This window comes from Maniola hyperantus, chromosome 7 (assembly GCF_902806685.2).
Source record: "Maniola hyperantus chromosome 7, iAphHyp1.2, whole genome shotgun sequence".
In the NCBI taxonomy this organism is placed as follows: domain Eukaryota; kingdom Metazoa; phylum Arthropoda; class Insecta; order Lepidoptera; family Nymphalidae; genus Maniola; species Maniola hyperantus.
The window spans coordinates 13,822,354-13,835,228 of record NC_048542.1 but is presented as its reverse complement, the minus strand read 5'-3'; the positions used below and the strand labels follow the sequence as shown (position 1 = coordinate 13,835,228).

At 37.1% G+C, this 12,875-nt stretch overlaps 1 protein-coding gene across 3 annotated transcripts in view; it reads right to left on the bottom strand.

Moving 5' to 3' along the window:
• The window catches only part of Mctp (multiple C2 domain and transmembrane region protein), an 80,516-nt gene that overhangs the window by 32,485 nt on the left and 35,156 nt on the right, over positions 1-12,875 (bottom strand). The window contains exons 1-5 of one of the 3 annotated variants that reach the window (XM_034970531.2): positions 9,060-9,303; positions 7,550-7,647; positions 5,886-5,997; positions 2,690-2,844; positions 513-707 (exon numbers count right to left, since the gene is read on the bottom strand). In XM_034970531.2, the coding sequence (XP_034826422.1) occupies positions 513-707; positions 2,690-2,844; positions 5,886-5,997; positions 7,550-7,647; positions 9,060-9,177 (678 nt within the window). In that variant the 5' untranslated portion in view covers positions 9,178-9,303. Of the gene's footprint in view, positions 1-512; positions 708-2,689; positions 2,845-5,885; positions 5,998-7,549; positions 7,648-9,059; positions 9,304-12,875 lie in introns of those variants that run through there. The other 2 variants (XM_069499967.1, XM_034970533.2) reach the window with 2 other exon arrangements.

The window sequence follows — 12,875 nt, the reverse complement described above, 5'->3', positions numbered from 1 at the left end:
GCACACCCGCACAGCCCCCGCGCTAACCCGACACGGGCGTGCGCGGGCACTTTACGGGTGTGCGGGTCGTCCTCTCGCCTAATAACGCGATTGCCATCTCGATCTAACTCGCGAAACTCGCGAGTATTGCCGCGAACTATTTGTTGCGTAAGGTTTCTCAGGTTTCTGAATGCTCATAAAGGAGGCAATTTTTCAAGAAACTTTGTATAATAGCCAGGTACAAAGAATTTCTCATTTTACGTTCCAAAAAGTATTAGAATGTTTGAGCGGGAAACAATAAAAACTCTGATTTTTGTTTAATTTATGTAGAGAAGATACATAAATAAAGAAAATTTAAAAAAAAAGATGTAGACGTACTTACTTATTGTTTATTAAAATATACTTACTATAAAAATAGTTCCTCTACAATTAATCGAGCCAGGGATGAGAAAATCAGGTTATTTGAAAAGGTGAGGTTTTTGAGTTGAAGCAGTTTGGTCTATGGGTACCTAAACAATAGAATAGGTACTCACCGCTTCTTTATCCTCTTGTGACTTAGGGTACAGCGTCACATTCAGCACAATCTCGCCCAGGTCTAACGCTGCTGGCTTGTTCGGGTCCCGAAGGCATAAGACTAGGTCTTGAGAGCGGCCGAGTTCTAGCGTCGTGAGGTCCATTTGGCACGAGCCCATGAAGTCGTCTTGTAACCCCCAGTCGTAGTCGAATACCTGGAGAGTTAAAGGTAAATGAGTAAGAAAGTAAGAATATTTTGATGCCATTACTGGCCCATGAAATTTTTGCCCAATAATGAGCGCACTACTGTTCAGATGGGGCATCCCAAAAGCGACTCTACACGGACTAAATACACAGTAGGTACCTACTGGTTGACCCGACTAGGTGGGCATATGAAACTATTCTCAGTCCAAAAGACCTATGTCTAAGAGTGAATAGGCATCTTCTAGGCAAGCGCGCTCCATCTTAGGCTGCATCATCAGTTGCCAGCAAGTCTGATTGCAGCCAAGCGCCTGTCTTTTTTTTAAGTTGAAGCTAATCAATTACCTCATATGTATAGCCTCAATAGCTCAACGGGTAAAGGAGTGGACTGAAAACCGAAAGGTCGACGGTTCGAACCCCGCCCGTTGCACTATTGTCGTACCTACTCCTAGCACAAGCCTGACGCTTAGTTGGAGAGGAAAGGGGAATATTACCTAGTCATTTAACATGGCTAATATTCTTTAAAAAAAAAAAAAAATTGAAACGACGACTTGCGTTGTTGGGAGTACATATCCGAGAAATCTGACGCAAGTTATTTTGAAACAAATAGTTTTATTAAAGTAGGTAGGTATAGGTAAATATTATTTTATGATTTATGAAGCTAAATTAAACTGTCGGCAAAACGAGGTGCCTTCATAAATCGTACGAGCAATTGTCCAGGAATTGGTATTAATGCCAATAGGAGTAATGTCCGTGAGAACTCTGATAATAATTTATAGCTGAAGGGGGTTCGGGGGGAGGGGGGAGAGACTTTTGGAACTACGTGCTTACGAACAGTACCCCCTAATACGTATTAGTAGATTTGGAAAACGAAATTCGATATCGAGTTTCTCCATATATCGCGAAAATTTCGTGAATGGTATACCGGTAGAACATTATACTACTACAAATACCTACTCTAAAACAAGAAGCTTTAGACCCATTTTATTTAAATAAGTAGTTAAATTATACAACCATGTTAACTAATGATTTGAAGCTTATTTCGTGGTATGAAATCACGAAAACCATCTGAGTTTTCGAGACGTGCATGCTTATACTAAGAGGTAAAAAAGAGGAAAAATCGCATTGATTAATTAGTAAGTAGATAAAAGCGTTCGTCTCTAATTAACTTATGCTCCCGAGCTGGCGAGCTGAAGTCCTATTAAAACGAGAAAAGTATGGGTATTCTGCTTCTCTAATTAAGTCATTTAATTGGACCAATGTACGTACTTGAGGTATCCGAAAGTATCTACCAAGAGTCAATTAATTATTGTCTCGACTTCAACATGTTACGTTCATATTACATAGCGTATAAAATTCGTGTGGTGACAGACCGAAGATACGAAACGCACGACAATAGAAAAATAGCGCCGCTCTACAAACGAAGGTCTGGCCCTCATGGGCTGTTAGTCCATGAAGTTTTTTTAAAAAGAATATTAGCCATGTTAAATGACCAATATTGCCCTTTCCTCTCCAACTAAGAGTCAGGCTTATGCTATGAGTAGGTACGACAATAATGCAACGGGTGGGGTTTGAACCGTCGACCTTTCGGTTTTTAGTCTACTCCTTTACCGGTTGAGCTATTGAGGCTCTTATTGTAAGCCGAATGCGGAAAAACATGGGAATAACTGTTGCGTTTCCATACGTTTCGTTTTTGTTGAGAGCAGTACCTACCATGTGATGCCTCAAAGCTCTACAGCTTAGCTGGTGGTGACCAATCTGTATCTAGATTTAGTGTGATGCTTTTGACACGTTATACAAGGTTATTCCGAAAGGAGGTTCCACTCGTAACCCAAAAAAGGTCACTGTACCTACTCAGTGTGGTCTTAAGTGTCCGAAAGATTTTTTCTTCAGAATTCATTAAGGTTTCGTCCCATTTATAAAGAAACTAGTTGCTTATAATTATAAGATCTCTTTTTGGGTTAAGAGCTTTCTTACTTTGTATTTTCATACATACCTTCAACTGTACAGGCTGAAAGGGATCCTCAATAGGCACGGTGAAACATTCATCCCACACCGGGTTCAGATCTCTGTACACGATCCTTGATTTGTGCAATAACCGACCTCCCGCCTTAAATTTCACGTACGGGTCACTGGTGCCTGACAACAAACCTGGTTATGGGACCCCACAAAGGTTACAATTAGAAAAAGAAGCCAAAAACAATAAAACAACTAAAGCTTAGTCTATGGTAGGGGGTCTATTAGGTAAATCTATACTTATCTACATTTTACTCTTGCGATGTTTGAGATAATGAAAATTTGTAGACATGAATGGTTTTTCAACTGTGATATCAAACTAGCAGAATATAAGTTTTCTACAAATAATACGGACGAATATACTAATGTTTTTTTCTTCTTCAGATACAAGTTAGCCCTTGACTGCAATTTCACCTGATGGTAAGTGACGATGCAGTCTAAGGTGGGAGCGGGCTAACCTGGAAGGAGTATGGCAGTTTTTATTAAACCCATACACCTTTGGTTTCTACACGGCATCGTACCGGAACGCTAAATCGCTTGGCAGCACGGCTTTGCCGGTAGGGTGGTAACTAGCCACGGCCGAGGCCTCCCACCAGACCAGACCAGAAATTTAGAAATTATAAAATTCCAAATGCCTGCCAGGAATCGAACCCGGGACCTCCCACTAATAAGACCACACTTATCACTGCGCCAGGGAGGTCGTCAAAATTTAAACCAAGTTTTACACATAGAAGTGTAAAATTACAAGTCAACTTTTTCAAGCAGTATGAAAGACTTTTTACAGGTTTTTTTTAGTACAGTCATAGACAGTGAAAAATTATCCAAATCAACCGGTTTTATGAGCAAAGGTACCTTCTACTTACTCAGTCATAAATTATTCGTCTTTGGATTTTCTATAATATTACTTTTAATATGATGCCAATATAATATGATAAACGAATTCATACCGTACGATATTAATTAGCTCTGTACTAAGTATGATATTTTATATGTTATTAAATATAACGAAACTAAATTTATTTAAAAAAAAACTAATCTACAGTGTCCTATAGGAAATTTCTTAAAGCAAAAGCGCAAAATAAATGCAATAAAACATATAAGTGCGAAATAAAAAATAAAAAGTTTGTATACTACAACTAAAATAAATACATATAAAAATATGTATTGACTTGTGTTTTTTGTGTCATTTATTGAATGTAGTGCCAGCTGTGCATAGCAATTATTATAATATAGGTAGATATTATGTTATGTGAAAATATGCCCTAAAAATTGTTTGAAAACTTTTGTATGAAAACCTAAAACTTTTGTAATATCGAAGTTACTTAGGTAAATTATATGTGTGGCGAGTGCCTTATTAGTTATTTATGCAACTGTTGTATAAAGAGGAGCATTAAAACACGAAAGTCGGTTTATGACACGAGGCGAAGCCGAGTGTGATAATAGTATGACTTGAGTGTTTTAATACCTAATTATCAACAGTTGCATACAAGACTTTATCTACACCCATAATATTATGAATCCTCTATAAAAGATTCTGAAACAGTTAGCTTATTGCCAACATTATAACACCCAAATCTTAATAACCATTAAAGCATCCAAACGAGTGTTATAATTTTGTAATGAATTTCATTAGAACACGTCTGTGAAAAAGAGACAGCGCTATACTGCTGGCACAAATCTGTCTCGTTATGCCATAGCGCTGTCTCTTTTTCACAGGAGTGTTATAATGAAATTCAGTAAGTACAACATTATAACACTCGTTTGGAAGCTTTAATGGTTATTAAGATATTGGGTGTTTTAATGTTGGCAATAAGCTAACTGTTTCAGAATCTTTTATAGAGGATTTTAAAGCATGGGTGTAGATAAAAATATAAAAAGACCTACCTAATAATAAATTAGGCAGTGTTGTAACAAGTAACGGCGTGGGAATCAATAAATATATAAATAAGAAAATTAAATTTGATATGTAATAATATCCAATAAATTTAATTTAAATTTAATCGGGTCAAATGTCCAGGCCAAATTGTAGTTGGGGAATTACATTACCAAATTCGGTTTGCTGTCCTTTGTAATTAACTACTCTACGATCTTACAGAGTGAAGAATATACTTTTGCAAATATTAAATCTTTAAACTTGTGATTAAGCTTGCTGCATTTTTTTTTTTAATTTAGACGGTCGTCATGATATCTTGCAGAAGCCTCAATCTGCTTACTAACTGTAACCTGTAAGCCTTTGGAAGACCCTATATAATATTATTACAGTAACTTTAACCGCATGTCATGAAACTGGACCTTAAACTACTAGTTTATTAGTAGTCGTTAGTTTGGATGTAATTAAAAAAATCAAAATACATAGTAGGTTTTCAGCATATTGGGGTCATAAACCAATAGGCCGATTTGTATAAAACTGGATTTTCGCCAATATACTTATTGATTCAAAGAAAAAAAACTATAGCAGCCTAGCATAAATCTTTGAGAAAGTGCAAAAGTAAACGACTGTGGAGATTTTTCCTTTCAATATTAATTACTTACGCATCCTTAGTCAGTTATATTTATATTAAAGTACTTATAATTTTATGAAAATATTTACTGGCTTATAGCTGTGTCGGGTGCTAGTGTGGCGTTAGCCTAAGGAAATTTAAGGTGATATTTTGTAGTATTGTAGTGTTTGTTGTGTTTTCTGTAAAGTTGACTTCACACGTTACGAAAAACACTTACCTGTGTAAGTGCAAAGTAAAACAATCTGGCAAAATTATTTTGTGCACAATCTTTAAACAAAACTTGCATGTCTAAATCTAGTGTTCTCCTTTATCGCAGGGTGCATTATGAAAAGGATAGCAATATATTTCGACTTCTTATTTTGGTTTTTTTAGAGGTTGTATAGGTGCAACAGAATCAGCCACATAATAATTGAGCCTCGGTAGCTCAACGGGTAAAGGAGTGGACTGAAAACCGAAAGGTTGCCGGTTCAAACCCCGCCCGTCGTACCTACTCCTTGCACAAGCTTGACGCTTAGTTGGAGAGGAAAGGGGAATATTAGTCATTTAACCAGTGATATTTAACATGGCTAATATTCTATAAAAAAAAAATTGACTCAATTTAATGTAAGTACCGGTAAGGTTTGCCGTAACGTGTGTGCCGACCTTTATTGTTTGTGATATTGTGAAAAGACTCACCGTTCTTGTCCATGGCAATGAGATTCTGACCTCTTTTTAAATGAATACGGAGTTGAAAAAATGAATATTGTCTAAAATGCTGCTCTCTCAACTTTTGACCTTCGTCGGGTTCCTAAAACACAAGAAAAAATTATTATACCCAAAGGAAAAAGTAAAGTTTATGCCACCTATAGAGATAGATTATTTTTACGGCCGTCCGTCAGCTTAAGGCTAAGGGCACACATTAGAGCATGTTTTTAACCGACTTTCAAAAAAGAGGTGGTTCTCAATTCAGCCCGTTTTTTTTCATTAACATCCGATTTTTTCGAGGTTTCTGGACCGAATTGCAATTTTTTTTTTAAATCAACAAACGATGTTTCAATAATAAAATCTGGATCCAACTCCACAATTCTGATGCTGACCTGGATCTCGGGACCTCGTGACTTCGGGTTTACTGAATAAGCTAGTAACTACTAGACAAACGGGGCAGTTGATCTAGGAGCTACGTCATTATACTAGCTGATGCCCGCGACTTCGTCAGCGTGAAATTAGGTTTTTTAAAAATCCCGTAGGTACTCTTTGATTTTCCGGGATAAAAAGTAGCCTACTCGTATGACACTCTCGTCAGGTCTTTATCTATAGGTACCCATGCAAAAATCACGTCAATCCGTTGCACCGTTGCGACGTGATTGAAGGACAAACCAACAAACCAACAAACAAACAACCTTAACCTAACCTTGATTACTTTCACCAAAAATTGCCTTTAACACCGCCTTTACATGCCTTTGTTTGCTTATGAATAAGTGATTTTGCGTTTGTATTTTGCCTTTTCTTTCACATTTTATTCAATCCGGTTTTCTTTCTTTCACTATTTAATTTTCAATTCATTCCAAAAAGCTTTATAATTCATCAATGCATTCAGTATGGATGAATTTTTTACAATTTGCATTGTTTATGTGTATTAAATTGTACCTAAAGTATGTTTGTATGAAATCAATTAATTTTTTAATCCCAGTGCTTACAAAAAAAAAAAGATTCCGACGAATTGAGAACCTCCTCCTTTTTTGAAGTCGGTTAAAAATACAAATGGATCGGATGGGTAGATTATGGCCAAAACCCTCTTTACTTTGAGAGGAGACCGGCGAATGGTCGCTCATGAGTAGTATCACAGTTTAACGAAATAGGCTGTGGTAGTATCATATACGTAAAGTTATTCTACCAAAATTTAATCGCAACGGAGTATCGACCTATTTCACGTACCTAGGTGGAACTTAGTAATGAACTTCTCAGTACTTTACCAATTAGCATTTTGGCGACGTTGGTTGCGTTGCATTAAAGTTGACGTAAGTTATGGAGAAACTTAACTAATTAATAGTACACGTTTAAAATTGTACATCGTTAAAGTTTTAATGCCAACGTAATGAATAAAATCCTACCAATATTGCAGCTATTAGATTAAGATCCTTGTATGTTTTTTTATGTTTACTTTGTGTTGAGTGCCCCTTAGGGGTGGAATTTTCAAAAATCCTTTCTTAACGCATGCCTACGTCGTAGTAGCTATCTGCATGCCAAATTTCAGCCTGATCCGTCCAGTAGTTTGAACTGTGCGTTGATAGATCAGTCAGTCAGTCTTTCAGTCACCTTTTCCTTTTATATATTATGTATATAGATATAGATAGATTTACCAATTGTAGTAGGTCAGTGGGCGGACGGCAGAGGTGCGCAGGAGTCCCGGAGGTAGAGGGCACGGGCTCGATCGATGTTTGCCGCGTCACTGAAGAGTCTGCGAACAATTGAATATTAAGATTAAAGTAGTAATTTGCGACTCTAAAAACACTGACTGGGTCGGGGTACCTACAAAATAGGACGCGCACCGACGACGTACGTAACCATAGACTAATTATACTAGGTACGCAACCAACATCAGCGCATGATGATGCAATTCGCACAAGGAGCCTGACAGCGATTAATTATCATTCCTCTTGCAGGGTTATAAACGCAAAAGAAGTCTGGTCATTTGCTAGTTTTTATACAGCTATCGCTAATACATCTCTGTTTTCCGAGCAAGCGAGGGACTTACTTATCAAGTTGCGAGTTAATTCATTGCCTTAGCGTTAGTATTAAGTATTTATGTCTCTCCTGCAATAAACCGAAATGCGTGGGCTTTGAATTGGCCTTTGCGACTCAAGTTATGTTACAGACTAACAAAGATTATACGCACGGTTCTATTTTATATCACTGAATATCTATGAGGATGCAACAATAACTGATTACGATTTTAACTGATAACAAATATGAAATCACTGAAATTGGGCAGATGAAAAGGTTATAATGAAAAAAAATCTAAGTCAAAATTTATTTATTTTATGTAGTACAACTTGTGTCTCTTATGATGCTACGTCTGTGACTTAACCTATCACTTCAACGCTCGTTTTAAACTCAAATAAGACGAAATCCATGTTTCTTGGAACTCTTCAGAGTATAGGAATAATCCCTCAGTGTGTATCAGAGGTGAAGTATTGGAACGTACCAAGGAAGCTAGACATTCAGGAGTTCTGACTAACAGCGATCTTCGATTTGTGAACCACATACTTCAAGTAGCCCGAACCTGTTTCTATAAACCTAAAATACTTTGTATTATCGTGTAGCTACGTAATTTCCTTACCGCTGACACTCGACATACGAGGCGCATTCCTCTCAGACGTCTTAAGTTTTTCATGAGCAAACAGTTCACTATAGCACTCACTATCCTGTGATGCCATACCTCACGGACCTATTTAAAAATACATAGTGGGTATATCTATCCTTATCGTACTTATTGGTTTATCAACTTACCGTCTCTTTTGATGAAGAGGCGCATCGTCCGCCACTTCCTCACAGCCGTCTTAAGTTTCTTTATGAGCAAATAGTTCACTATAGCACTCGCTATCCTGTGGTGCCATACCTCACGGACCTATTTAAAAATACATAGTGGGTATATCTATCCTTATCGTACTTATTGGTTTATCAACTTACCGTCTCTTTTGATGAAGAGGCGCATCGTCCGCCACTTCCTCACAGCCGTCTTAAGTTTCTTTATGAGCAAATAGTTCACTATAGCACTCGCTATCCTGTGGTGCCATACCTCACGGACCTATTTAGAAATGCATATTGGGTATATCTATCCTTATCGCACTCAGTTGGTTGTCAACTTACCGTCTCTTTTGCGGAAGAGGCGCATTGTCCGCCACTTCCTCACAGCCGTCTTAAGTTTCTTCATGAGCAAACAGTTCACTATAGCACTGGCTATCCTTTGGCGCCATATCGAGCACATCTATTCACTCACTTAAAGTTTTCACATCGCACTGTCTACAGTATTTTCATTTTCATCACAAGCTTTAAATAGAATATATCAATGTACCTATGAACTCCATGAGCTAACTGAATAATCCTTGATAAAGATTAATTTTGGTATTTAGAGACTGAAAAGGTTAAAAAGGCATGAGTTATAATGCGATGCCGTGCATGGACCGAACTACATTTGCGCGACATCGACATGGTATACTTCATACAATAATAGAGCCGTACGGTCGCGCTGTGCCGGGTCCAGTGAAGAAAAAAGAAAATAAAGTACTTGTACCTATGTAGTATGTATTTGTAAGATTAAGATCATAATATCAAGTGTTGTGTCTAAAGACTGCTCCAATATGCAACATAAGTTTCTCTATCCATAAGCTTATCTAATCCGAAACAAAAAGAAAACCTTCATTTTATGCTGCAGCGTCAAAGATAACCAGAAGAAAATGCATACAGCGACTTTGTTGTCTCAGCTCTTTTGAAATAGGTAAGACAGTGAGGCGGCAAAAAAACTATTGCAAGTGAATCTACCACTGGCAATCGTTTGGAATGCCTTTCCTAACTAGCAAGAAACTCGGCTCGTATGTCTTCAATAACCAAAATAAAATACCTACTTACTCCTAGCACAAGTTTTACGCTTAGTTAGAGGGGAAAGGGGAATATTAGTCAGCATAATATACTTGGCTAATATTCTTAACAAAACAAAAAGAAAAAAGGAATAAGATGGCCGCCCCATAGCGGTATAATAACAGTATTACAGCAGTCCTTTGAGGGCCGTCAACCGATTTTTGCATAAACAATTCATATTCTACTTCAGTTAGGTAACTAAGTAGTAGGGTCGCCATTATAACAGAAGAAATCTGCTTTAAATTAAAAAAAAAATTAAGTCAAATAAATAAATTAAATCAAGTAAAATCTAACTCACTAACTTTATAACATTAAATTTAAATATAATAATAATAATAAATAAAAAATCTTTATTTTCAGACAAAAATCCAGAGTTATACAATATAATAAAATAACGTTTAGATGAAATTAAATTAAAATAAAATAAAATTAAATTAATTTAAACTTTTTTAAATTTGATATGAAGATAAGATGAAGTGTTTATTGAAATTATTAATTAAATATGACAAATACAATTCATTTTATTTTATACTAGCTTATACTCGCGACTTCGTCCGCGTGGACTACACAAATTTCAAACCCCGATTTCACCCCCTTAGGGGTTGTATTTTCAAAAATCCTTTCTTAGCGGATGCTCGCGTCATGCTAGCTATTGCATGCCAAACTTCAGCCCGATCCGTCCAGTAGTTTGAGCTGTACGTTGATAGATCAGTCACTCAGTCAGTCACCTTTTCCTTTTATATATTTAGATAATATTAATAAATTATTAATTTAAACTCGATTTCCCAGTATAAGTATTATATTTCTAGCTGATCCGGATACCCGTGCTCACGTGGTTAGTCGACGTAATCCCGACTAGGTCCGCAGTTCGAAACCATCCGGGGTATTTTTTCACAGACTCCTTTTTCCATTCATAGTTTTAGTATTTACATGGTACCTATCTACGGATTAAAAACTAAGTTTCAAATAAAAAATAAAAAATCTCGATCCATCTATTTGATAACTATGGATCTATGAATGTTACGAAAAAAAGGCGACCACGTCATATAAACCCCCGTCAGAGATTAGATAATAGTTACTTTTTTCCATGTTTTTGCGCCAACGGTTAAAATCGGAATCTGAAGGGTGGTCACATAATCGTCGATGGGGTTCCGCGAGTAAACAACGCCGCCAATCCGAAGGTTGCCAACGGTTGGACGGTCCGTCCGTAAACGGGATGTATCTCGTAAACCGTAATAGATGTTTTTCCGCCGAGAGTAAAAATCCATGCGTGTAACAACCCTACCCGGAACTAAAGGGATGTTACATAATCGTTGTCGGCGGCGCGCGTTGTTTACGTGAGTAAACAGGAATGGTTTATGCAGTGCTTCTATTCGTATCAAATGTCTTGCCTTGATAACGTCATGGTTACAATTGGACGAAGTTTTTCAAAGTTTCCATGTTTCGATAACTGGTGATATGGTGCGAGAATTGCGTATACCTAGGGTGTAACCAGAACGCTGGCAAAAACGAAGACAGGTGATAGTACCTACTGATGATTACTGATATTATGATACCATAAAAAGCTACCAATTGTATACCTATTTCGGTAAATACTCGCATCTTGAGACTTTATTTTTTAAAATAAATCAATCATTTTTCCGTGTCACTGTTGTTGACACAAAGACAGGCGTGTTCGATAGCCATGGTGACGATAATAAACGCCAAAGGGTAGGCTTGGCAGGCGGGGAGTCGATTGATTGCCATTTTAATGGCTGGTCATTAACATTTCACCCACTTTTATATAAAAAGGCCATGATAGGGTTTATACTTTATGTACGACTACTAAGTGTTTCAGCAATTCAATTTGAAAAGCTCTTCTCGGACCTGGGCGCGTTTGGAACACTCGTAGCTTTAGTTTTAAATTCGCGTAAAAATTATCACCACTATATTATTATCATCTTACAAATCCAACAGCCGAACTTTCCCTTTGCCAACTTGCGTCAAGATCGGTTCAGCAGTTAAACCGTTAAAAAATAAAAAAAGGCACACTTTCATATTTAAAATGTTTATTAATATGGATGGACGAGTAAGTAAATGACTTTTTTTCTTGTTATCACTACCCATAATATAAATGCGAAATGTGTTTTTTTGTTGGTTTATCGATTTGTTGTTTTGTTGGTTGTTGGTTTGTCCTTCGATCACATCGTAACGGAGCAATTTGTTGGAGCGGAGTTGATTTTTTGCATGGGTATACTTCAAGACCTACTTTTTATCCCGAAAATAAAGTACATAAAGTCCCGACGGGATTTTACAAAACCTAAATCCATACGGACGAAATAGCGGGCATCAGCTAGTTACAATATCTATGACTGTTACGTATAGTAGAGTCAACGAACCCCATAAGCTGGCTCGGAATAAGTCTTGAGCTCCATTGTCTAGTTGATGGAACGTTTTTGCACGTCATTCCAACGATTAATTATTTACAGCTATATTAAGATTAGTTTCTTTTTAATGGAACTTAAAGTTGTAGCCCAACGACCTTCATGTACTACGCACTTAAAGGGTTATTCCGATCCTTGGTATCCATTTCGATCAAAAATCGTGTTCTAATCAACAGCATACGTAACGTGGTTTTTTTTCGCCTGCCGAACGGAACAGGACGATTTCTTTACATTGTTGCATATTTTTATATAGCGACAAAATATACAGGACGATACGTCCCGTCCGTTTTCTAGTTATGCACTAGAAAGTAGTTCAAGAAATCCTCCCGTGCCTTCCGGCAAGAAAAAAAACGCGTTAATGGTTATCAACTTATAAACAAAAGCGTAGCAGCCTTTAGCAGCCCGCAAAAAAATTCACTCTATTGCTTAGTATCACAGTTCACGAGAAGGAACTTTTAACAAAACGTAACAAACTTCACCTACACTGGCAGGCGTCAAATTTTATCTACATTATTTTGTCGCTAGGTAGCTTGGATATCTCTATGCTATGAAACGAGTATTCTGTGATTTCACGCAAATAATTTTTAAGTACTAGTAAGTACCTTATCGCGATACTATCGATTTC